Source organism: Leucoraja erinacea, unplaced genomic scaffold, assembly GCF_028641065.1.
Source record: "Leucoraja erinacea ecotype New England unplaced genomic scaffold, Leri_hhj_1 Leri_152S, whole genome shotgun sequence".
NCBI lineage: Eukaryota > Metazoa > Chordata > Chondrichthyes > Rajiformes > Rajidae > Leucoraja > Leucoraja erinaceus.
In genome coordinates, this window is record NW_026575814.1 from 149,565 (window position 1) to 177,454 (window position 27,890).

Below are 27,890 nucleotides of genomic sequence, written 5' to 3' on the forward strand. Positions count from 1 at the left end.
GATCTTCGACGAAACCGGAGCACCCGGAGGAACCACACTCAGTCACAGGGCGAATGTGCAAACTCCACGCAGATGGCACCAGGTATCAGGATAGAAACCGGGTCTCGGGTGCAGTGAGACAGCAGCTCCACCACCCAGTAGCGGACTGCGTCTAAATATATTGGTTGCCAGGAGACAAAGGGGGCCCACTTCATCAGGGGCCCACTTGATATAGGGGGCCCACTTCATCACGGGCCCACTTGCCATCGGGCAAGCTGACACCCTGGCCAGTCCGCCACTGGCTCCACCCCATTACCCTGCTATAGGAAGGGTGTCATTAAGCTGGAATGTGTACTGAGAAGATTTATGAGGATGTTGCTAGGACTTTGGGGCCAATTATAGGGAGAGATGGGGCAGGTTAGGACTTTATTCCTTAGAGCGCAGGACTCTAGAGGGGTGATCTTACAGCAGTTTATAAGATTATGAGGGGAATAGATAAGGCAAATGCATAATCTGTTAACCAGAGTAAGGGAATCAAGAACCAAGGTGAGAAAGATTTAATAGAATTTGAGGAGTAACTTCACACAGGGGACGGTAGGTATATGGAAAGAACTACCGGAAGAGGTAGTGAGGGCAGATACCATAACAGATACAATACAATACAATACAATACCTTTATTTGTCATTTGAACCTCACATGAGGTTCAAACGAAATGTAGTTTCTGCAGCCATACAATAAAAGAACCAAAACACACACCAACACTATTCACATAAACATCCATCACAGTGGCTCTCCTCCTCACTGTGATGGAAGGCAAAGTTCTTGTCTCTCCCCTGCACTCCATTTCCCTCCCGAAGTCGAGGTCAAAGCCCCCGGCGGGCGCTAGTCCGCGGCAAATTAAGGCCGCGCCGGGCGTTGTAGGGCCCCCCTCTAGGTCACTCTCAACCCCGCAATTCGGGCGGGAGAAGTCGCCGCTGCCGGTGCCCCGCAAAGCAGCCTCCCACCAGGGATCCGCGAGCTCCCGGTGTCACCATCCACCGGAGCCGGGCCGCAGCAACGCGCCACCGCCACTCTCCACGCCCCGAAGCCGGCCAGCTCCACGTAGGTAAGTCTGCAGCAGCTCCTCAGCAGCTCCACAGCGGGCTCCACGGCTCTACAGCAGGCTCCACGGCTCCACAGCAGCTCCACAGCTCCACAGGCTCCGTGACTTGAGCCTCCAGGTCGTTCCGGTGGAGGCCGCTCCACGGCGCTAGGCCCCAACGGCAACGGAGCTCCGACAGGGAAAAGGTCAGGTCTCCATACAGGGAAGAGATTAAAGGTTTCCCCCACCCACCCCCCACCCCCCCCACATACACATTTAAAAAAAAAAAACGATAAACAGCTACAAACTAAACCCTCAACAGGACAAAAAAACACAGACAGACTGCAGAGGCCGCTGCGACACCGGTAGCGCCGCCCACAGATCTTTGGATAACCACATGGGTAGGAAAGGGTTATGCGCCAAACCTGGGCAGGTGGGACGGGTGTAGATGGGACATCTTGGTTGGCAAGGGCAAGTTGGGCTGAAGGGCCTGTTTCCATGCTCTAGGACTATGACTCTACCAGCTGCAACAGAGCCAAATTAGAAATCGATAACTTTCTCAAAACTGGTATGCTAAATGAATTTTCCCATTATATTAGTTCATTCTGGAGCCACAAAATTGTGTTTAAAGATCCCATTGTATTTTCCTGGTGTTGCCTACATAGATCAACAATGTTCTTCCTTACACATGTGGTGGTACCTGTTCAACAGATTTCAAGGGTGGTGAAGAAAGCTTTTGGTGTGCTGGCCTTTATAAATCAGAGCATTGAGTATAGAAGTTGGGATGTAATGTTAAAATTGTACAAGGCTTGGTGAGACCAAATCTGGAATATGGTGTACAATTTTGGTCGCCCAATTATAGGAAGGATGTCAACAAAATAGAGAGAGTACAGAGGAGATTTACTAGAATGTTGCCTGGGTTTCAACAACTAAGTTACAGAGATAGGTTGAATAAGTTAGGACTTTATTCTCTGGAGCACAGAAGGTTAAGGGGGGACTTGATAGAGGTTTTTAAAATGATGAGAGAGATAGACAGAGTTGACGTGGAAAAGCTTTTCCCACTGAGAGTAGGGAAGATTCAAACAAGGGGACATGACATGAGAATTAAGGGACTGAAGTTTAGGGGTAACATGAGGGGGAACTTCTTTACTCAGAGAGTGGTAGCTGTGTGGAATGAGCTTCCAGTGAAGGTGGTGGAGGCAGGTTCGTTTTTATCATTTAAAATAAATTGGATAGTTTATATGGATGGGAAGGGAATGGAGGGTTATGGTCTGAGCGCAGGTATATGGGACTAGGGGAGATTATGTGTTCGGCACGGACTAGAAGGGTCGAGATGGCCTGTTTCCGTGCTGTAATTGTTATATGGTTATATGGTATATGCTGCAAACGTTCACAAGGTTAAGTTTCATTTGTGGTAAGTGAAACAGAGTAACGAGATCAAATATCCTTTATCTATGTTCTGATGCTAGTTGCAAAACCAGTTTGACTATTTTACTGGAACTGATGCAACTTGAAAGCTATTTTTGTTCAAAGAATGGAAGTGTTCATGAAGTAAGAATGGAAGATGCGTTGGTTGGTATGCAGTAAGACTTAGAGATACAATGTGGGCATAGTTACAACATCATTAGTCTCGGATGGTCTGTGGTAACACTTGAGCAACCTTGCGTAGAAAGGAATTTCAGATAGATGCTGGTTTAAATCGAAGACAGACACAAAGTGCTGGAGTAACATAGAAACATAGAAATTAGGTGCAGGAGTAGGCCATTCGGCCCTTCGAGCCTGCACCGCCATTTAATATGATCATGGCTGATCATCCAACTCAGTATCCCATACCTGCCTTCTCTCCATACCCTCTGATCCCCTTGGCCACAAGGGCCACATCTAACTCCCTCTTAAATATAGCCAATGAACTGGCCTCAACTACCCTCTGTGGCAGAGAGTTCCAGAGATTCACCACTCTCTGTGTGAAAAAAGTTCTCATCTCGGTTTTAAAGGATTTCCCCTTTATCCCTAAGCTGTGACCCCCTTGTCCTGGACTTCTCCAACATCGGGAACAATCTTCCTGCATCTAGCCTGTCCAACCCCTTAAGAATTTTGTAAGTTTCTATCAGATCCCCTCTCAATCTCCTAAATTCTAGAGAGTATAAACCAAGTCTATCCAGTCTTTCTTCATAAGACAGTGGGACAGGCAGCATCTCTGGAGAGAATGGGTGATGTTTCGGGTCGAGACCTTTCTTCAGCAACCTTGCTTTGAGAACAGTACAACATGTATAGCAGACCGTGTTTATGTCCACAGTTACAGTCATAGAACCATAATGTGTGGAAACAGGCCCTTCGGCCCAGCTTGCCCATGCCAGCCAAGGTGCACCAGAAACTTCATCCTCACCTGCCATGTTTGGTCCATATACCTCTAAACATTTCCTGTCCACGTACCTATCCAAATGTTTTTTAAAAGCTGTGATAATTTCTGCCTAACTACCTCATCCGGCGGCTCATTTCATAACCACCACCTGCTGTCGGGAAAAGTTGCCCCTCAAATTGCTATTAAATCTTTCCCCTCTCACCTTAAACCTATCTCCTCGCGGCACGACTCTCGTCAGCAGCGGCCTCTGCAGCCCGTCTGCGTTTTTATTATTTTTTGTCTATTTTTTTACGTAGTTTTTGTTATTTTTTGTGGGGGGTGTGTGTGTGGGGGGGGGGGGGGGGTGGGGTGGGAGGGAGGGGGTAACTTTTAATCTCTCCCTGCACGGGAGACCCGACCTTTTCTTTGTCGGGTCTCCGTTGTCGTTGGGGCTGCAACGAGGAGCGGCCTCCAACAGGAGAAGACCGGGGGCTCTGGTGCCGACGACTCACCTCACCGTCGCGGAGCTGGCCGAGTCCAGAGCGGGTGGAGCGGTGGTGGAGCGCTGCTGCTGCTGCGGCCCGACCTCCGGAGATTCGGAGGCTGCAACTGCGGGTCTGGCGGACGGCGGCACCGGGAGCCCGCGGGTCCCTGGAGGGAGACCGCTTTTCAGGGCTCCCGCAACGGCGACTTCTCCCGCCCGAGTTGCGGGGTCGAAGAGCTCCTGGAGCGGGGCCTCACAGCACCGCCCCACGCGGCTTGGAATGGCCGCGGGACTCTGCGAGCACACGCCGGGGGCTCTAACATCAAGAACCCGGTGTGCGACCTCGCACCACCCGGCGTGGCTTTAATGGCCGCGGGACAATTGCCATCGCCAGCCGGGGGCTTTGACTTTGACTCTGTCATCGGGGGGGGGGGGGGGGGAGTGCAGTGGAGAGATAAAGAGATACGTTTTTTTGGCCTTCCATCACAGCGATGTGATGGATGTTTATGTAAATTATGTTGTCTTGGGTCTAGTTGTTTGTAATGTATGGCTGCAGAAACGGCATGTCGTTTGGACCTCAAGGGGTCCAAATGACAAATAAATTGTATCTTGTATCTTGTATTTTGCTTCCCCTACTGTGGGTAAAAGACTGGGCCATCTTCACTTCCTGAAGCCCAACACAATCTCCTTTGTTTGCAGTCTAACACAAGAAACTCCAAAAGCTGGGGTGTTGAGGAAAACAGAAAGGGCTGTACAAACTCAGGCGGTCAGGTTGCCACTGTGGAAGGAAATGGAACAGGTGGCGTATGGGGTCGGACACAAGGAAGTGCAGCGGAATCCTGAACAAAACACAATGTGCTGGAGTAACGCAATGGACCAGGCAGCACCTGTGGAGGGAATGGACTCAAAGAACTTCAGATGCTGTAATCCTGAGCATGAGATTCGACTCGAAGCGTTGCCTGTCCATTTCCCTCCACAGATGCTGCCTGACCCACTGGGTTCCTCCTCTACTCATTTCATAAGTAACAGGAGCAGAATTAGGCCATTCAGCCCATCTCCACCTACTCCACCTTTCAATCATGGCTGATCTATATCTCCCTCCTAACCCCATTCTACTGCCTTCGCCCCATAACCCCTGATAGAAACATAGAAACATAGAAATTAGGTGCAGGAGTAGGCCATTCGGTCCTTCGAGCCTGCACCGCCATTCAATATGATCATGGCTGATCATCCAACTCAGTATCCCGTACCTGCCTTCTCTCCATACCCCCTGATCCCCTTAGCCACAAGGGCCACATCTAACTCCCTCTTAAATATAGCCAATGAACTGGCCTCAACTACCCTCTGTGGCAGAGAGTTCCAGAGATTCACCACTCTCTGCGTGAAAAAAGTTCGTCTCATCTCGGTTTTAAAGGATTTCCCCTTTATCCTTAAGCTGTGACCTCTTGTCCTGGACTTCCCTAACATCGGGAACAATCTTCCTGCATCTAGCCTGTCCAACCCCTTAAGAATTTTGTAAGTTTCTATAAGATCCCCTCTCAATCTTCTAAATTCTAGAGAGTATAAACCAAGTCTATCCAGTCTTTCTTCATAAGACAGTCCTGACATCCCAGGAATCAGTCTGGTGAACCGTCTCTGCTCTCCCTCTATGGCAATAATGTCCTTCCTCAGATTAGGAGACCAAAACTGTACGCAATACTCCAGGTGTGGTCTCACCAAGACCCTGTACAACTGCAGTAGAACCTCTCTGCTCCTATACTCAAATCCTTTTGCAATGAAAGCTAACATACCATTCGCTTTCTTTACTGCCTGCTGCACCTGCATGCCTACCTTCAATGACTGGTGTACCATGACACCCAGGTCTCGCTGCATCTCCCCCTTTTCCAATCGGCCACCATTTAGCCTTACTAATCAAGAATTTTTCTCTGTCTTACAAATATCCACTGACTTGGCCTCCACAGCCTTATGTGGCAAAGAATTCCACAGATTTGCCACCCTCTGACTAAAGAAATTCCTTCTCATCTCCTTCCTAAAAGAACGTCCTTTAATTCTGAGGCTATGACCTCCTCTGTCGTGGGGTAGACTGAGACTGACTCTCCACTTCCCACCCCCCACCCTCTCCCCTCCCCAATCTTTACACATCCCCAATCCTTTCCACTCGTCACATTCATTTCATGGTTCATATATTTTGTGTTTTTATGGCTGTGGGCAGATCAATTTCCTTCCTCGGATGAATAAAGTTCTATCGTATCTTATCGTTCACCCCATCGTCGAGCACTGCGTACATAGCTCAGCATTTCAAGTACACATTTAGCCAGCATAAATGTGGTGTGTGTTTCTAGCTCCATCACACTCTACCAGCAATGATTTCCAGACACCTCCAACCTCTGTGTGGAAAATGTTTCAAACTCTCCTCCAAATCCTACCGATCACATCCAATCTTTCATTTTGTTTTTGACTGCTCTGTTAAGGACAGTAGGTCTTCCCTATTTACTCTGTTCAGGTCCCTTATTAAATAAATGTGGATAAATGTGAGGTTATCCATTTTGGTGGCAAAAACGGGAAAGCAGACTATTATCTAAATGGTGGCCGATTGGGAAAGGGGGAGATGCAGCGAGACCTGGGTGTCATGGTACACCAGTCATTGAAGGTAGGCATGCAGGTGCAGCAGGCAGTAAAGAAAGCGAATGGTATGTTAGCTTTCATTGCAAAAGGATTTGAGTATAGGAGCAGGGAGGTTCTACTGCAGTTGTACAGGGTCTTGGTGAGACCACACCTGAAGTATTGCGTACAGTTTTGGTCTCCAAATCTGAGGAAAGACATTATTGCCATAGAGGGAGTGCAGAGACGGTTCACCAGACTGATTCCTGGGATGTCAGGACTGTCTTATGAAGAAAGACTGGATAGACTTGGTTTATACTCTCTAGAATTTAGAAGATTGAGAGGGGATCTTATAGAAACTTACAAAATTCTTAAGGGGTTGGACAGGCTAGATGCAGGAAGATTGTTCCCGATGTTAGGGAAGTCCAGGACAAAGGGGTCACAGCTTAAGGATAAGGGGGAAATCCTTTAAAACCGAGATGAGAAGAACTTTTTTCACACAGAGAGTGGTGAATCTCTGGAACTCTCTGCCGCAGAGGGTAGTTGAGGCCAGTTCATTGGCTATATTTAAGAGGGAGTTAGATATGGCCCTTGTGGCTAAGGGGATCAGGGGGTATGGAGAGAAGGCAGGTACGGGATACTGAGTTGGATGATCAGCCATGATCATATTGAATGGCGGTGCAGGCTCGAAGGGCAGAATGGCCTCTACTCCTGCACCTAATTTCTATGTTTCTATGTTTCTAAACCAACCCTCAGCTTCCTACTTTCCTAAGAGAGAGGAACGGTGGTGCAGTGGTAGAGTTGCTGCCTTACAGTGCCCGAGACCCAGGTTCGATTCCCACTGTGGGAGTTGGCTGTATGGAGTTTGTACGTTCTCCCCGTGACTGCATGGGTTTTCTCCAAGATCTTCGGTTTCCTCCCACACTCCTAAGACGTAAAAGTTTGTACGTTAATTGGCTGGTGTAAGTGTAAAATTGTAAATTGGCTCTCGTGCATGTGTAGGATAGCGTTAATGTGCGGAGATGGCTGTATCTCTAAACTAAAAATAACCTAAAGAACCACAGCCTATTCAAATATTCCTGACATGGGCAACTGGGTCATCTTGGTCAGCAAGACCAAATTGGGCCAAAGGGCCTTTTTCTGCGCTGGATGACTCTATTGCTAATTTACTCAGTCTCTGTAAATCTCACCTGCATCATTGGCAGGGTCCTGGAGTGTATTATAGAGCAGAGGAATCTTGTACAGGGTTCCATGACAGTGGCATCAAAGGTATTTAGGGTGGTATAGAAGGCTATTGGTACATTGGTCTTCATCAGACATGGTATTGAGGATAGAAGTTGACACGTTACATTTGTACAAGACGTTGGTGAGGCCACAGTTGGAGTATTGTGTTCAGTTTTAGTCATCCTGCCATAACAAGGATATAACCATATAAACCATATAACAATTACAGCACAGAAACAGGCCATCTCGACCCTTCTAGTCCGTGCCGAACACATAATCTCCCCTAGTCCCATATACTTGCGCTCAGACCATAACCCTCCATTCCCTTCCCATCCATATAACTATCCAATTTATTTTTAAATGATAAAAACGAACCTGCCTCCACCACCTTCACTGGAAGCTCATTCCACGCAGCTACCACTCTCTGAGAAAAGAAGTTCCCCCTCATGTTACCCCTAAACTTCAGTCCCTTAATTCTCATGTCATGTCCCCTTGTTTGAATCTTCCCTACTCTCAGTGGGAAAAGCTTTTCCATGTCAACTCTGTCTATCCCTCTCATCATTTTAAAAACATCTATCAAGTCCCCCCTTAACCTTCTGCGCTCCAAAGAATAAAGCCCTAACTTGTTCAACCTTTCTCTGTAACTTAGTTGCTGAAACCCAGGCAACATGTCATTAAGATGGAAAGAGTGCAGAGAAGATAAACAAGGGTGTTGCTAGGACTCAACAGACTGAGCATAGGGATGTCTTAATTAGGGTCTTGACCCGAAGCATCACTTATTCCTTTTCTCCAGAGATGCTGCCTGACCCGCGATGTTAGTCCAGCTTTTTACCTGTATATTTTGAGCATCGGGAGAGGTTAGATAGGCCAGAACTTCTTAGAGCACAGGAGGCTGAGGGGTGATCTTTTCAAGGTGACTAAATCATGAGGGGAATAGATAGGGTGAATGCCCAGTCTTTTATCCAGGGTAGGGGAATCAAGAACCAGAGGGTATATGTTTAAGATGAGAGGGACAAGATGTAATAGGAAGCTGAGGGACTTTGAGGGTGGTGGGTATATGGAACGAAATGCCAGAGGAGGTAGTTGAGGCAGGTACTATAACAGCATTTAAGATACTTGGACTGATACATGGACAAATAGGATTAGACATGACTTCAGAATTAAGGGACAGAAGTTTAGGGGTAACATGAGGGGGAACTTCTTTACTCAGAGAGTGGTAGCGGTGAGGAATGAGCTTCCAGTGGAAGTGGTGGAGGCAGGTTCGTTGGTATCATTTAAAAATAAATTGGATAGGCATATGGATGAGAAGGGAATGGAGGGTTATGGTATGAGTGCAGGCAGGTGGGACTAAGGGAAGAAAGTTGTTCGGCACGGACTTGTAGGGCCGAGATGGCCTGTTTCCGTGCTGTAATTGTTATATGGTTATAAGATGGGGCATCATGGTTGGCAAGAATGAATTTTCACTGTACCTCAGTACACGTGACAATAAACCACACTAACTATACCAAAGAGTTGGGAAAGTTAGCTGTATGATCCCAAGACATATAAAGAGGGTGGCAAATCTGAGGAATGTTTTGCCACACAAGGCTGTGTAGGCCGTCAGTGGATATATTTAAGGCAGATAAATAGATTCTTGATTAGTACAGGTTTCAGAGGTTATGGGGAGAAGGCAGGAGAATTGGGTTAGGAGGGAGAGATAGAGCAACTATGGCGGAGTAGACTTGATGGGCCGAATGGCCTAATTCTGCTCTTATCGCTTATGATCTTATGATCTATGTTCTTCGCCTAATATCTACTGTATTTGCTTGCTGGGCAGGTGTTGGTGGGCCACGTGATGCATTTGGAGCTAGTTACATGCTGGTGCTCGTGGCTACGCTTGTGATGATCATTGGAACATGGTAGAGACGAGGAGCAATGAGGAGAGAGGTCAGGTGTGATAACAGGTGAGTGAGCGCATAGACTCCTTCACTAAGACTCGATGATGTGACAAACTCTCTTCTCATTTATGATCCAATCTATTCTCATTTCTCTTTCCCAGATGAACATCCGGTCCTAATCCGAATACTGGATGAAGCTTCTACCTGTTACAATGATGAGTGGCTGTATACCTCATCAAGAGGGGTCTCCACCCGAAATGTCGCCTATTCATTTTCTCCGGAGATGTTGTCTGACTTATAACCATATAACCATATAACAATTACAGCACGGAAACAGGCCATCTCGACCCTTCTAGTCCGTGCCGAACACATAATCTCCCCTAGTCCCATATACCTGCGCTCAGACCATAACCCTCCATTCCCTTCCCATCCATATAACTATCCAATTTATTTTTAAATGATAAAAACGAACCTGCCTCCACCACCTTCACTGGAAGCTCATTCCACACAGCTACCACTCTCTGAGTAAAGAAGTTCCCCCTCATGTTACCCCTAAACTTCAGTCCCTTAATTCTCATGTCATGTCCCCTTGTTTGAATCTTCCCTACTCTCAGTGGGAAAAGCTTTTCCACGTCAACTCTGTCTATCCCTCTCATCATTTTAAAAACCTCTATCAAGTCCCCCCTTAACCTTCTGCGCTCCAAAGAATAAAGCCCTAACTTGTTCAACCTTTCTCTGTACCTTAGTTGCTGAAACCCAGGCAACATTCTAGTAAATCTCCTCTGTACTCTCTCTATTTTGTTGACATCCTTCCTATAATTAGGCGACCAAAATTGTACACCATACTCCAGAATTGGCCTCACCAATGCCTTGTACAATTTTAACATTACATCCCAACTTCTATACTCATGACTTGCTGAGTTACTCCAGCTGTTTGTGTCTATCTTCAGTTTAAACCAGCATTTGCAGTTCCTTCCTCTTCATCAAGCTTAGTGTTGCCTCCAGTGTAGTGACTGGTTACTGAGTCTTCTGATACTTTGCAACAAACTCTTTAAGCAATGCTTCAACTTTTTGTTACATTTCACTCAGAATTTAATTTTGATGTTTGAGGTTTTCATCTTATAGAGTCATACAGCCCTGCGGCCCATCTCGTCCATTCTGGCCAAGATGTTCCATCTGAACTAGTCCCATTTGCTTGCGTTTGGCCCTTATCCCTCAGAACCTTTCCCACTGATCTACCTGCCCAAGCGTAATTCAAATGCTGAAATGGTACTTGCCTCAACTACCTTTTTTTAATTTCAAAATAGACTTTATTCATTGATAAATATATACAATTCCTGAACCATTCAAACAAACAAAATTCATCCGACATTTTCGGAGACTATACAAGTTTTTTCAGTACAATTTTTTTACATTTTTCAAATTTCACCAAACAGTCCCCCACCCGTGCCACTCTGTGGCCCCCTGGCGTGGGATACCTTCCCTTAATTTAATTTGAGGGGCGTCTCCACCATACCGTGCCCCCCATGTCCAGCAGCGGAAGGACCCTAGACTGTGGCCCTCCCCCACCGAGCCTTGGCGTTGGCTGCACCAAGCTTCAGCGAGTCCCTTAGCACGTACTCATGCAGTCTGCAGTGGGCCAGTCGGCAACATTCCCTGACGGACATCTCGCTCTGCTGGGTGGTGAGCAACGCTACTACCTCTTTTACTTAATTTTAGTCGGAGCATGAAAACAGGTCCCACCGAGTCCAAGCCGACCATTGATCACCCCATACACTAACACTACCTCCGCACTGGGGTCAATTTACAAAAGCCAATTAATTTACATACCTGTATGTCTTTGGAGTGCGGGAGGAAACCGGAGCACTCGGAGAAAATCCACATGGTCACAGGGAGAATGTACAAACTCCCTTTAGACAGCACCCATAGTCAGGATTGAACCCGGGTATTTATCTGGCGCTGCAAGGCAGCAATTCTATCATTGTGCCACTGTGCTGCCCAGGGCCCCTACTCCGGCAGCTTGGTCCATATACCCACCACCCTCTGAGGGAGGAAGGTTCCCACAGGTTTCTATTAAGTCTTGCCCCTCTCACCTTAAACCTAAGTCCACTGGTTCTTAATTCACTTTCAAGGACTGCTTGAGATGAGCTGCTCCTCCCCAATTTGGCAACAGCATTGGGAGTACTCCATTGCTGGTGTGGTGCATGTCAGACCATTGCTGCCAGATTTGTGTCCAGAAGGCAATGTGATGTGACAGAGCAGAGAAAGCTTTACGGGGCATTTGGAAATGCATCGTTGGAAGTGGGAATACAGAATGACAACACTTTCTACTCAAGTAGACCTCTATCCCCAATTGGAGACTGCCAGTGTTGTTTAAAATGTGAGCAGAACCCAGTAGATATTTGCTCAAAGATAGACACAAAATAACCATATAACAATTACAGCACGGAAACAGGCCATCTCGACCCTTCTAGTCCGTGCCGAACACATAATCTCCCCTAGTCCCATATACCTGCGCTCAGACCATAACCCTCCATTCCCTTCCCATCCATATAACTATCCAATTTATTTTTTAAATGATAAAAACGAACCTGCCTCCACCACCTTCACTGGAAACTCATCCCACACAGCTACCACTCTCTGAGTAAAGAAGTTACCCCTCATGTTACCCCTAAACTTCAGTCCATTAATTCTCAAGTCATGTCCCCTTGTTTGAATCTTCCCTACTCTCAGTGGGAAAAGCTTTTCCACGTCAACTCTGTCTATCCCTCTCATCATTTTAAAAACCTCTATCAAGTCCCCCCTTAACCTTCTGCGCTCCAAAGAATAAAGCCCTAACTTGTTCAACCTTTCTCTGTAACTTAGTTGCTGAAACCCAGGCAACATTCTAGTAAATCTCCTCTGTACTCTCTCTATTTTGTTGACATCCTTCCTATAATTAGGCGACCAAAATTGTACACCATACTCCAGAATTGGCCTCACCAATGCCTTGTACAATTTTAACATTACATCCCAACTTCTATACTCAATGCTCTGATTTATAAAGGCCAGCACACACCAAAAGCTTTCTTTACCACCCTATCTACATGAGATTCCACTTTCAGGGAACTGTGCACAGTTATTCCCAGATCCCTCTGTTCACCTACATTCTTCAATTCCCTACCATTTACCATGTACGTCCTATTTTGATTTGTCCTGCCAAAATGTTGGGAGTAACTCAGCGGGACATGCATCATCTCCGGAGAAAAGGAATGGGTGACGTTTCGAGGCCTTCTGTAGGCTGAACTGAATTGCATCGTAGAGATGGAGAGGAGGAGATGTGACGATGAACTGCAGTCATAGAATCAGAGTTGTCTTCACTATTGTAAAATCTAAAACAATAACCTGAAGTGCTGTCACATCCCAGAGTCAGATGTACCATTTGATGTTGTTGGGTGTTCCACATATAGCACAGTTATATTTGCAGTGACAGAGAAGACAGAGAAGTTGCTGTTGCCCTGTCAACATCACTGGTCCACAGAGAGAGAGCGGTTATTTCCTTAGACCATACGAAATAGGTGCAGAATTAGCCATTCAGCCCATTGAATCTGCTCCTCCATTCGATCATGGCCAATCTATTTTTCCCTCACAACGTAACCTTTGACGCCCTTACTAATCAAGAAACTATCAATCTCAGCTTTAGAAACACCCACTGGAATAACATTTGGGTATTGTAAGGCGGAAACTCTACTGCTGCACCACCATGCTGCCAACATGTTAGAAACATAGAAATTAAGTGCAGGAGTAGGCCATTCGGCCCTTCGAGCCTGCACCCGCCATTCAATATGATCATGGCTGATCATCCAACTCAGTATCCCGTACCTGCCTTCTCTCCATACCCCCTGATCCCCTTAGCCACAAGGGCCACATCTAACTCCCTCTTAAATATAGCCAATGAACTGGCCTCAACTACCCTCTGTGGCAGAGAGTTCCAGAGATTCACCACTCTCTGTGTGAAAAAAGTTTAGAGTGTCGCCATTTTCTTCTCATCTCGGTTTTAAAGGATTTCCCCCTTATCCTTAAGCTGTGACCCCTTGTCCTGGACTTCCCTAACATCGGGAACAATCTTCCTGCATCTAGCCTGTCCAACCCCTTATGAATTTTGTAAGTTTCTATAAGAAACTTACAAAATTGTGGTGTCATTCCTTGGATGTAATCAAGATTTCTTCAGTGTTGATGGGGCTGTACTCTCAGCCCCTAGATCCCATAGGCTTATCACTGCTACAACTGCTGCCCCCCAACCTCTTAATCTGATCTCAATCTTCGATAAACCCTTCACCAATACCCCACCATTTATTACACCCGCCAAGTTTGACAAAGCTTTTGATTGTTGCTCCCTGGTGTATCTGAAGGGGCTTTCACTTGTACCAAAGTGTGCTATGTAACAGCTATCGTCGAGATCTACTGTGCGTTGAGAGTGCTGTCCATTTGCACGGGATCCTGGTGATTCCTGCAGCACCACATTGCTAAGGAGGCTGGCTCCCAACTGGCAGCAGGGAGACAGACTCCGCCCTGCTGGACCGCTTGAGTTTTTCATTGTTTTACATAGTTTTACATGGAAAATAGACACAAAATGTCGGCGTAACTTTTGGTTGGCACAGCGGTAGAGTTGCTGCTTTACAGCTATTGCAGCACCGGAGACCCGGGTTTGATCCTGACTACAGGTGCTGTCTGTACAGAGTTTGTATGTTTTGTAAGGGCCTGTTTCCACGCTGTATCTCTAAACTAAACTCAACGGTGGCATCTCTGGAGAAAAGGAATAGGTGACGTTTTGAGTCCATACCCTTCTTCAGACTGAGCCAGGGGAGAGGGAGAATAGAGGACTAGTTTGCATCTACCCTGACTCTCAGTCCAAAGAATGGTCTAAACCCGAAATGTCATCTATTTATTCCGTTCCTCCAGAATGCTGCCTGACCCGATGAGTTACTCCAGCATTTTGTGTCTATCTTCGGTGTAAACCAGCGCCTGCAGTTCCTCCCTACATATGTCTTTTTTCAAACTCGTGTACATTGGAAATCATTTGACACTGATTAAAAAGTTAAATATGATAAAACCCCAATGATGTGGCACCCAATTATTCAGAATCAGATCTGGTATTTGGCTAGATGTGAGCTGGGGGTAGAGAATGTAGGTGGATGGGGTCCTGACTCTCGAGAATCAAGAGTCACAAGTGTTTAATAGTCACTAAGTCTATATCACTGGTCGCCCAACTCAATATTCCACCTCTCCACCAATTCCAATATTGGTGGCCAGTGGGGGAAGGGGGGGCTTTCTGGTGCGCTAATATGGGTGTTGTGGGCTGAAGGGACTGGATTCCAGAGGGATAGCATGGGCATTGTGGGCCAAATGGATTTGTGGGGTGGCAGCTCAAGTCACTCAAGCCAGATGTGCTGGCAGCTCACTCACGGCTGGTGGACCGGCAGATGACTTGTGGCGATTCCTTGAAATTCCATTTCAAGCAGGGTGCAAGGCCACCATAAAACCACACAAAACATCACACTCACAGTTCAGTAGACATTGCTCTGCCCTTTGCTTTCCATGTGCTTTAATGGTTGTCTGGTTCATGGTGTCCTGCCAAATGCTATCATGTCTGTAATGTTAGTGCCTGTGCTTAAAGACAAGGCTGGTAAGCTCAACAGTATTGACAATTATCGACCTATTGCATTAGCCAGTATCTTGTTTAAAGTACTGGAGAGAATACTGCTAACAAAGCTAGAAATGTATGTCCTTACTACTGACAATCAGTTTGGCTTCAAAAGAAAACATGGAACTGACCAGTGTATCTATGCTCTTAAAGAGATTGCGTTCAGGTACACAAGCCTGAATTCATCTGTATTCCTATGTTTTATTGATGCGTCCAAGGCATTTGATAGAATTAATCATGAACAATTGTTTGTAAAATTGCTGGATAGAGGTGCCCCTAAATTTTTAGTGAGAATTTTAGTGTTTTGGTATGCCCATCAAACGTTTCAGGTTAAATGGGACAATGTTGTATCTGCTCCATTCTGTGTTAGTGACGGAGTGCGGCAAGGAGGAATTTTGTCTCCCATTTTATTTAATGTTTATATGGACGAATTATCAAATCAGTTAAATAGGTTAAAAACTGGCTGTCTTGTGGGCAACATTATTGTTAATCATCTTATGTATGCAGACGACCTGGTCCTGCTCTGTCCATATAGTGCTGGGCTGCAGCAGATGTTGAAGGTGTGCTCTCAGTATGGCCTTGATTATGACATAAAGTATAACGCTAAGAAAAGCCGCATAATGATAGTTAGAAGCGCTGAGGACAGCGAATCAACTTTTACGACCTTTTATTTGTCAGACAGTCCTCTAACTGTGTGTGAGGAAATTAAATACCTAGGTCATGTCATATCCGATGACTGGACGGATGACAAAGACCTCTACCGACAGCGCTGTAAATTTTATTTTCAAGCTAACATACTTATAAGGAGGTTTTCTACGTGCTCTGACTCTGTGAAGTGTTCCTTGTTCAGAACCTATATCACACCGTTAAATACTGCTCAATTGTGGTCTAACTATAAGAAAGAGTATGCAGAGGCTCAAGGTAGCATACAATGATGCAATGAGGTTGCTGCTTCATGTCCCCAGGTGGCATAGTGCCAGTCAATTGTTTGTGTCAACTAGAGTGCCAACCTGTGAGGCACTCTTAAGACAGCTGATGTTTAGTTTTATGTGTCGCCTGGACAAGTCAGAGAACCACATAATTGAAGCCCTAGTCAGCCCTCTGAAAAGCTGCTATAGATTCACTTCTAGGCTAAGATGGCATTGGTGCAATAGCTTGTATATCTTATAGGCTAATATGCAATTTTTAATGTATTTTTTGTATCTCCTTATACTGTATGATGTGTTATATGGACCTGTGTCTGAAATAAAGCTTTATTATTATTCGGTGTGTTTAGTTGATTCACAGCTCAGACAGAGTCATGACCTCTCCCTCCCCCATCTTGCAGAGACTGAGCCACATCCACACTTCCAGATTTTATAATCCCTCCCCCCTCCCACCAGAAGGGGTGTAGCCTTTATGGTGCTTTATTTCGAACCAACCGCCACCAACAACCATTTGCTGTGCTATATTTTGAACCAACCACATTAAGGGCACTCAAGGTCAGTAAAACCACGCTCACAGTTTATTAGAAATGTGTTCAGTGTTATTCACAGCTCCGACTGAGAGGCGTGACCCTCTCGCTCCCCCATCCTGCAGAGACTGACTGAGGCACTCAACACTTCCGGGTTTTATAGTCTCTCCGGTAGGGGCGTGGCCTTCAGAAGAGAGAATCACAACATTTTTTTAAACACTAGTAACTCTTACTTTTCATCGTTGAGAAAAATCCTCTTGTCCTGCACAGCGGAGGGGGACTCTGAGTAAGATGACCAAAAATCACAGCCGTAAGTGGCAGCGTTTTTTCTAAAATCAATAATCAGAACACCAGGAAGTGGTCAAGATCAGATTTTTAGTAATATAGATATGTACATAAAATGAAACAATTAAATCCTTACTTGTAGCAGCGTAAACCGGCCAGTAAACAGTAATCAAGGATAACATAATAAACAAAAATAATTCTAAAAATTGAAAACCCCCCAATATTATTGCGAAGATCCTGAAGTCTTTAGTGCATCTGATACAGTTTGTAGTTCATAGTTTATTCGGTGTTTGTAGAGTTCAAGTGGTTGATGGTTGTTGGGATGAAGCTATTCTTGACCCTTGACGTCACGGTTTTCAGACTCTTAATACCTTCTTCCCGATGGCAGGAGTGCAATGGGAGCATGGGTGAGGGCCACATATCCTCCTTTACATCAGTTATACCAAAGAAGGCTAAGTACCCGTTTTGCCGAACACTTGTGTCTGCTAAGGCCTGCTGGATCACCCGGTTCCCAGCCATTTTAACTCCCCTTCCCATTTCCAGACCGAACTTTGTGTCTTGGGACTCCTCCATTGCCAGAGTGAGGCCACACGCAAATCGGAGGAACAGCACCTCGTATTCCGCTTGGGTAGTTAACAAACAAAGGATATGAACACTGAACTCTCCAATTTCAAGTAATGCTTCCCCAAACCCTTCTCCTTCCTGTGCTCCCCCCCATCCCACCATTTGCACAGCCATTTCTCCCACCACCTCCCACCCACATAATCCCGTTCCTTTCCACTCCTTTAAGCGTTTATCTCCCATCTCCCCGTCCGCTGTGCAGAACGAACGCGAGAGCAGGCGAACCAACGAGAGAGCAGGCTATTTTAGACTGGGTATTGAGCAATGAGGAAGGGTTAGTTAGCAGTCTTGTTGTACGTGCCCCCTTGGGCAAGAGTGACCATAATATGGTTGAGTTCTTCATTAGGATGGAGAGTGGCATTGCTAATTCAGAAACAAGAGACCTGAACTTAAAGAAAGGTGACTTTGAGGGTATGAGACGTGAATTGGCCAAGATTGACTGGCAATTAATTCTAAAAGGGTTGACGGTGGATATGCAATGGAAGACATTTAAAGACTGCATGGATGAACTACAAAAAATTGTTCATCCCAGTTTGGCAAAATAATAAATCAGGGAAGGTAGTGCATCCGTGGATAACAAGGGACATCAGGGATAGTATCAAAGCGAAGGATGATGCGTACAAATTAGCCAGAAAAAGTAGCATACCGGAGGACTGGGAGAAATTCAGTGACCAGCAGAGGAGGACAAAGGGCTTAATTAGGAAAGGAAAAATAGATTATGAAAGAAAACTGGCAGGGAACATAAAAACCGACTGCAAAAGTTTTTATAGATATGTGAAAAGAAAGAGATTAGTTAAAACAAATGTAGGTCCCTTGCAGTCAGAAACAGGTGAGTTGATCATGGGGAACAAGGATATGGCGGACCAATTGAATAACTACTTTGGTTCCGTCTTCACTAAGGAAGACATAAATAATCTGCCGGAAATAGCAGGGGACCGCAGGTCAAAGGAGTTGGAGGAATTGAGTGAAATCCAGGTTAGTCGGGAAGTGGTGTTGGGTAAATTGAATGGATTAAAGGCCGATAAATCCTCAGGGCCAGATAGGCTGCATCCCAGAGTACTTAAGGAAGTAGCTCCAGAAATAGTGGATGCATTAGTAATAATCTTTCAAAACTCTTTAGATTCTGGAGTAGTTCCTGAGGATTGGCGGGTAGCAAACGTAACCCCACTTTTAAAGAAGGGAGGGAGAGAGAAAACGGGGAATTACAGACCAGTTAGTCTAACATCGGTAGTGGGGAAACTGCTAGAGTCAGTTATTAAAGATGGGATAGCAGCACATTTGGAAAGTGGTGAAATCATTGGACAAAGTCAGCATGGATTTACGAAAGGTAAATCATGTCTGACGAATCTTATAGAATTTTTCGAGGATGTAACTAGTATCGTGGATAGGGGAGAACCAGTGGATGTGGTGTATCTGGACTTCCAGAAGGCTTTCAACAACGTCCCACATAAGAGATTAGTATACAAACTTAAAGCACACGGCATTGGGGGTTCAGTATTGATGTGGATAGAGAACTGACTGGCAAACAGGAAGCAAAAGAGTAGGAGTAAACGGGTCCTTTTCACAATGGCAGGCAGTGACTAGTGGGGTACCGCAAGGCTCAGTGCTGGGACCCCAGCTATTTACAATATATATTAATGATCTGGATGAGGGAATTGAAGGCAATATCTCCAAGTTTGCGGATGACACTAAGCTGGGGGGCAGTGTTAGCTGTGAGGAGGATGCTAGGAGACTGCAAGGTGACTTGGATAGGCTGGGTGAGTGGGCAAATGTTTGGCAGATGCAGTATAATGTGGATAAATGTGAGGTTATCCATTTTGGTGGCAAAAACAGGAAAGCAGACTATTGTCTAAATGGTGGCCGATTAGGAAAAGCGGAGATGCAGCGTGACCTGGGTGCCATGGTACACCAGTCATTGAAGGTAGGCATGCAGGTGCAGCAGGCAGTGAAGAAAGCGAATGGTATGTTAGCTTTCATAGCAAAAGGATTTGAGTATAGGAGCAGGGAGGTTCTACTGCAGTTGTACAGGGTCTTGGTGAGACCACACCTGGAGTATTGCATACAGTTTTCGTCTCCAAATATGAGGAAGGACATTATTGCCATAGAGGGAGTGCAGAGAAGGTTCACCAGACTGATTCCTGGGATGTCAGGACTGTCTTATGAAGAAAGACTGGATAGATTTGGTTTATACTCTCTAGAATTTAGGAGATTGAGAGGGGATCTTATAGAAACGTACAAAATTCTTAAGGGGTTGGACAGGCTAGATGCAGGAAGATTGTTCCCGATGTTGGGGAAGTCCAGGACAAGGGGTCACAGCTTAAGGATAAGGGGGAAATCCTTTAAAACTGAGATGAGAAGAACTTTTTATAACACAGAGAGTGGTGAATCTCTGGAACTCTCTGCCACAAGGGCAGTTCATTGGCTATATTTAAGAGGGAGTTAGATGTGGCTAAGGGGATCAGAGTGTATGGAGAGTAGGCAGGTATGGGATACTGAGTTGGATGATCAGCCATGATCATATTGAATGGTGGTGCAGGCTCGAAGGGCCGAATGGCCTACTCCTGCACCTAATTTCTATGTTTCTATCCATGTCCCCTATTTCCCCTTTATCCTCACTGTTTTCCCTTTCCCCTGCCCCCATCCATCCACATCCTTCCCTTCGGCTTTGCGTTGCACTCCTCTTCTTTTCTCCTTATTCTTTTGACCCCTTTTCACCTCCGGCCTTTGTTAGTTACTCCACCCCCTCTACCCAGCTCACCTGTACAGGTACAACTCCAATGATGTCACCTGCGAATGTGGTATTGAATCACAAACAATGGAACACCTGCTGAAATGTCCTCAACTGGAAAACCAACGCACAGCTGCCGATCTCACTGCCTACAATGAAGATGCCGTGAAGTGTGTTCAGCTCTGGCTGAACAATATCTAATCATGTGATGTGGACTCAATAAGAAGACCTGTAGAGGTGTCAGGGGTTATAGGGAGAAAGTAGGAGAATGGGGATAGGAGGGAGAGATAGATCAGGCATTATTGAATAGTGGAATAGACTTGATGGGCCGAATGGCCTAATTCTCCTCCAATTACATGACCTATTACACCCACCAATCACTTGCCAAACTTTGTCCCTTCCCCACATCTCTTTTCTAACTTTATAACCATATAACAATTACAGCATGGAAACAGGCCCTTCTAGTCCGTGCCGAACACATAATCTCCCCTAGTCCCATATACCTGCGCTCAGACCATAACCCTCCATTCCCTTCCCGTCCATATAACTATCCAATTTATTTTTAAATGATAAAAACGAACCTGCCTCCACCACCTTCACTGGAAGCTCATTCCACACAGCTACCACTCTCTGAGTAAAGAAGTTCCCCCTCATGTTACCCCTAAACTTCAGTCCCTTAATTCTCATGTCATGTCCCCTTGTTTGAATCTTCCCTACTCTCAGTGGGAAAAGCTTTTCCACGTCAACTCTGTCTATCCCTCTCATCATTTTAAAAACCTCTATCAAGTCCCCCCTTAACCTTCTGCGCTCCAAAGAATAAAGCCTTAACTTGTTCAACCTTTCTCTCCTATCCGTCTGAAGAAGGGCCTTGACCTGAAACGTCATCTGTCAATTTGCTCCCCAGATGCTGCCTAACCTGTAGGCTTCCTCCAGCAGTTTGTGTTTTGTTCTAGATTCCAGCAGCTGCAGTTTCTTGCGTCATCACTGATTTTGGTTTAGGACAGGAGCCAGGATCTCAGACATAAACATATCTCAAACATATTTTTAAAAATTGCATTTGATGATCTTAAGTTCATGTTAGAGGAGCAGGATTAGGCCATTCGGCCCATTAAGCCTACTCCACCATTCAATCATGGCCCATCTATCTTCCCCTCGCTACACCATTCTCCTGCCCTTCAAGTGCCAAGTCAAGTCAAGTCAAGTCAAGTCAAGTTTATTTGTCACATACACATACGAGGTGTGCAGTGAAATGAAAGTGGCAATGCTCGCGGACTTTTGTGCAAAAGACAAACAACCAAACAAACTATAAACACAATCATAACACACATATTCTTTTACATAATAAATAATGGAAGGGTGTCTCTCCATAACCTCTGACACCCGTACTAATCAAGAATCTATCAATGTCTTCCTTAAAAATATCAATTGACAGCCTGCACAGCCTTCTGTGGCGATTAATTCCACAGATTTACCACCCTCCGACTAAAGAAATTCCTCCTCATCTCCTTCCGAAAGGTAAGTCCTTTTATTCTGAGGCTATGGCCTCTGTCCTCAACTCTCCCACTAGTGTAAACATCCTCTCCACATCCACTCTATTCGGTAAATTTCAATAAGGTCACCCTTCATCCTTCTAAACTCCAACAAGTCCAGGTCCAGTGCCATCTAACGTTCATCATATGTTAACCCTCTCATTCCTGCGATAATAGGAAATTCTCTGAAAAATCCACTAGGTACCAAGAAAGTTCTACGGTTTCCGAATTATTGGAGTTTCACTGTAGTTAGAAAGGCTGGATGCGCACACAAAAATAATTTCAAACATATATTCAATTAAATTAAAAGGAAAGTTGTTCTTACCTTTCTGCAGACAGTTCATTTCTCCCATTCGTGTAAATGGTCTGTTGTACATATCGCTGAAGAACATGCCCTGGAATTAGTAGTCTGAATCAGAAGTGTGCATGTTTTCCCCAGCTTTGGGAATAAATCATTTCCAGGCCCATTCCCTGGCAGATTTTCGAACGTTTGGCCAAGCGTTAATATGGAAGATTGCCGAGTCCTCTAGTGGCTGCATTCCGTGGTTGAGCAGTTTCCAAAGCAACAAGTAATTTACATGTACACACAAAAAGCTGGAGTAACTCAGTGGGGCAGGCAGCATCACTGGAGAGAAGGTGTTTAAGAAGGAACTGCAGATGCTGGAAAATCAAAGGTACACAAAAATGCTGGAGAGACTCAGCGGGTGCAGCAGCATCTATGGAGCGAAGGAAATTGGCAACGTTTTGGGCCGAAACGTTGCCTACTTCCTTTGCTCCATAGATACCTTGATAGTTGATGTGGACAAGCTTTTCCCTTTGAGAATAGGGAAGATTCAAACAAGAGGACATGACTTCAGAATTAAGGGACAGAAGTTTAGGGGTAATATGAGGGGGAACTTCTTTACTCAGAGAGTGGTAGCGGTGTGGAATGAGCTTCCAGTGGAAGTGGTGGAGGCAGGTTCATTGGTATCATTTAAAAATAAATTGGATAGGCATATGGATGAGAAGGGAATGGAGGGTTATGGTATGAGTGCAGGCAGGTGGGACTAAGGGGGAAAAAAAAATTTGTTCGGCACGGACTTGTAGGGCCGAGATGGCCTGTTTCCGTGTTGTAATTGTTATATGGTTATACCTCTGGAGAGAAGGAATGGGTGACGTTTCGGGTCGAGACCTTCTTCAGATTGGTTATGGATAAGGGAAACGAATGATATAAACGATAATGTAGAGAGATCAAGAACAATGAATTAAACATATGCACAAAAGTAACGATGATAAAGGAAACAGGCCATTGTTGGCTGTTTGTTGGGTGAAACCAAGAAGCTAGTGGGGGAGGGATAGTGAGAGAGGGAATGCCGGGGTTAATTGATGTTAGAGAAATCAAAACTCATACCACTGGCTGTAAGCAGCCCAAGCGAAATACGAGATGATGTTCCTCCAATTTGCGTTTAGCCTCACTCTGAAAATGGAGGAGACCTAGGGCAGAAAGGACTGTGTGGGAATGGGAATGAAAGTGTTAAGTCATTTACTCCATCTTTAATGAGAACAAAGTTGGCACAGAATGTGACAAATGCCACACCTGCACACAGGAGATTTTGCAGTTTGGAATTGCAAATTAATTGATGTTTGTAGCAGGTCATTGTCAAGAACCATGCAAAGTGGGCAATACAGTGGCGTGGCGGTAGAGGTGCTGCCTTACAGCATTAGAAACCCGGGTTCAATCCTGCCGACGAGTGCTTGTTTATATGGAGGTTTGTATGTTCTCATTGTGACTATGTTGGGATGTAATGTTAAAATTGTACAAGGCATTGGTGAGGCCAATTCTGGAGTATGGTGTACAATTTTGGTCGCCTAATTATAGGAAGGATGTCAACAAAATAGAGAGAGTACAGAGGAGATTTACTAGAATGTTGCCTGGGTTTCAGCAACTAAGTTACAGAGAAAGGTTGAACAAGTTAGGGCTTTATTCTTTGGAGCGCAGAAGGTTAAGGGGGGACTTGATAGAGGTTTTTAAAATGATGAGAGGGATAGACAGAGTTGACGTGGAAAAACTTTTCCCACTGAGAGTAGGGAAGATTCAAACAAGGGGACATGACATGAGAATTAAGGGACTGAAGTTTAGGGGTAACATGAGGGGGAACTTCTTTACTCAGAGAGTGGTAGCTGTGTGGAATGAGCTTCCAGTGAAGGTGGTGGAGGCAGGTTCGTTTTTATCATTTAAAAATAAATTGGATAGTTATATGGATGGGAAGGGAATGGAGGGTTATGGTCTGAGCGCAGGTATATGGGACTAGGGGAGATTATGTGTTCGGCACGGACTAGAAGGGTCGAGATGGCCTGTTTCCGTGCTGTAATTGTTATATGGTTATGTTGGTTTTCTCCGGGTGCTCCGTCTCCTTTCACATTCAAAAGACGTACAGGTTTGCAGATTATTGGCTTTTGTAAATGGTCCCTAGTGTGTAAGATTGATCTAGTGCACGGGGATCATTGGTTGGTGCGGACCTGATGGGCCAAAGGGCCTGTTTCCACACTGTATCTCTAAACTAAATTCAACTAAAGCAGTAAGGTAGCACTAGAGAGCTTGCAGAGTATATTAGTAAACGGAATAGATAGAGGATTGATCGCCAGAACCCATTTCTTCAGGTGGAAATGTCAAAGACTAGTGGGCACAGCTTTAAGGTGAAATGGGCACATTTTATAGATGAGTGGGACAAGCTTTTTACAGAGCGGTGGGTGCCTGCAATTCACTGCCAAGGGTGGTGGTGGAGGCAGATATGATAGTGGTGTTGAAGAGGCTTTTAGATACTCTCTAGAATTTAGGAGATTGAGAGGGGATCTTATAGAAACTTACAAAATTCTTAAGGGGTTGGACAGGCTAGATGCAGGAAGATTGTTCCCGATGTTGGGGAAGTCCAGGACAAGGGGTCACAGCTTAAGGATAAGGGGGAAATCCTTTAAAACCGAGATGAGGAGAACTTTTTTCACACAGAGAGTGGTGAATCTCTGGAACTCTCTGCCACAGAGGGTAGTTGAGGCCAGTTCATTGGCTATATTTAAGAGGGAGTTAGATGTGGCCCTTGTGGCCAAGGGGATCAGAGGGTATGGAGAGAAGGCAGGTACGGGATACTGAGTTGGATGATCAGCCATGATCATATTAAATGGCGGTGCAGGCTCGAAGGGCCGAATGGCCTACTCCTGCACCTATTTTCTATGTTTCTAGATAGGCACGTGGTTATGCAGGGATAGGTATCATGTGCAGGCAGAGCAGATTAGTTTATCGTAACAGCATGTTGGGCACAGACATTGTAGGTCAAAAGGCTTGTTCCTGTGCTGTACCATTCTTGGTTCTTGGTATCTTGGTCCTCCAAAATATTCCAAATGGAATTTAAACTGGAGGTGGTGAAGGGAGGGCTTAAGCCAGAAAGGGTTATTGGGAAGAAAGAGCTACTTTAAATTTAGTTGCATCTGGTTGAGTAACAATAGAAGGGTGGAGATTATTCCATGCTTTAATTGTGCGGGGGAAGAATGAATTGCTGTACACTTTGTAGCTGGGATCACAAATTGGATCGAATGCCCTCGTCTGCTCCTAATTGGTTTGGGTTTGGTGTAGGTCTTGTAATCTATGTCGAGCTGACCATTTAACATTTTGTAAAAACAGGTTAATCCTATTCTCTGCTGCCTGTGTGGAGTTTGCATGTTTTCCCTGTGACCACGTGCGTGTTCTGGTTTCATCCAACATCTCAAGGATCTGCCGGTTTGTAGGTTAATTGGCCAATTGGCCGTAGTAAGTTGCTCCTCGTGTGTAGGGAGGGGGTGGATGAGAAAGTTGGGTAACACATAGATTTAGTATGAATGGGGGATCGGCAAATGGCATAGACTCAGTGGGCCAAAGGGCCTGTTTCGGAGCTGTACCTCTAAACTAAAAATTAATACAGTGGTGTACACTTATTCTCCTGTAAAGCTATTGAACTAGTTTACTGGACTCCTCAATAAAATTGAAAACACAGGTTGCCATTTTGGCAACAATTCCTCTGCCCGTAATCCAGGGTTTATTTTTATTATTTTTTTTTAAAGTTTTTATATCAGGGAGAGGGATGTACATAGGTAAGGAGTGTGTAGATAATGAAGTGTCAGGTGTGAAAATGGGATAAACGGAATGGAGATCAAGGATAATGTAGAATAGATCATTGTTAGTTTGGACAAGGTAACAACAAAGCAAACAGAGATGAAGAAGGGTCTCGGCCCAAAACGTCACCCATCATCCATCTCACCAGAGATGCTGCCTGACCCGCGAAGTTACTCCAGCATTTTGTGTCTATCCTCTGCAGGCACTGGTGTTTCAGATTCAGATTCAGATTCAAGATTCAGATTCAATTTTAATTCTTTGGGAATATTGTTGAATAATACCAATATTACATTTATATAATGTGTCAAACAGTGGTTTATGATGTGACAACATCATGATATGTAGAGCTGGAGTAAGCACTTTCATGTTCCAGGCTGCCTTTGCCTAGGGGCTTTCAACTGACCTGGGGAGTGTTCTCATAGAATCGCACAGCCTCTATTTGCAAGGTGTGGAGAGGCCAGCTTGTCTGTGCATGTCAAGAACACAATTCCTTAAAAGGGGCAGTGTAGAAAGGAACTGTAGGTGTTGATTTAAACCGAAGATAGGCACAAAAAGCTGGAGTAATTCAGCGGGTCAAGCAGCATCTCTAGAGAAAAGGAATAGGTAACTGTTCGGGTCGACACCAAAGATGCTGCTTGACCCGCTGATTTACTCCAACTTTTTGTGTCTATCCTTAAAAGGGGAATAGGTTCTATGCTTATTACTTATGTGGGCAGCGAGTGCATTAAGTAGTTTGCAATCTTGTATGCATAGCTGACGGCATGATTTTAGATTATCAGGAATGAGTAGGTTAACCTATGATGAGCGTTTATCGACACTGGGCCTGTACTTACTGGAATTTGGAAGAATGTGGAAAGAGGCCTCATTGAAACATACTGAATAAAAGCTTGGATAGAGTGGATGTAGAGATTTTGTTTCCACGGTGGGAGAGTCTAAGACTAGAGGCCATAGCCTCAGAATTAAAGGACGTTCGTTTTAGGAAGATGAGGAGAAATTTATTTTGTCAGAGGGAGGTGAATCTGTGGAATTCTTTGCCACAGAAGGCCAAATCAGTGGATATTTTTTAAGGCAGAGACAGATAGATTCTTGATTAGTATGGGTGCCAGAGGTTATGGGGAGAAGGCAGGAGAATGGGTTTAGGAGGGAAGGATAGATCAGCCATGATTGAATGGCGGAGTAGACTTAATGGGCCGAATGGCCTAATTGTACTCCTATCACTTATGATCACAAGATTCAGCAAATATTTGTTTGTTTAGTTAATGTGCAGGATTAACATTTAACTCCAATTGTGCCATGTGAAAGTTTGAGAATCCATCTCTTATAGTATGGATATGAACCTTGACCTGGATATATCAATTCTTTGCTCTTTTATTTTTAATCTGAGCTGTTGTCCACAATTGGGAATAAGTTTAAGATTTCCCTTTATCCCGAGTTCATCTGCCCCTACATGATGATAAAGAAACGACTAGGTTTGCTTTGCATTTCTTAGATATTAAAACATTTTATTTTGAGTGAAACTGACATGCATCTTTCTGATTTTATTTTAGATCATTTTTGAAGTTCACAGTCAATTAATATATTTACCCAAAAACACACAAGTAATCTGGGTTGCATTTGGTTACATATATATCATACAGAGGAGATCATATTGTACAAAAAAGTTACAGTGTACTATATTATTAAGTAATTGTGGACAAAGTTACTCCAGCTCTCAAAAGCCCCAGACCACCAGAGCTCAACTTCAAGCCCTGTAAATTAATAGCTTGTTGCAACACTTTCTGCATGATTCATTACTTTGATTGCTCCACTGTGGAGAATATGTCAGTTGCTTGTGGCTGCCTGTCCCGCTGAGTTACTCCATCATTTTGTGTCCATCTGGT

The 27,890-nt window shown here is 44.9% G+C and overlaps 1 protein-coding gene across 1 annotated transcript in view; it reads left to right on the plus strand.

Annotated features, from left to right (window-relative positions):
* The window catches only part of LOC129715939 (major histocompatibility complex class I-related gene protein-like), a 39,117-nt gene extending 26,957 nt beyond the window's left edge, over positions 1-12,160 (plus strand). Inside the window, exons 5-6 of the mRNA XM_055665833.1 lie at positions 9,528-9,654; positions 9,750-12,160. Coding sequence (XP_055521808.1) covers positions 9,528-9,613 — 86 coding nt within the window. The 3' untranslated portion in view covers positions 9,614-9,654; positions 9,750-12,160. The remainder of the gene's footprint in view (positions 1-9,527; positions 9,655-9,749) is intronic.
* The last annotated feature ends 15,730 nt before the right edge of the window (positions 12,161-27,890 follow it).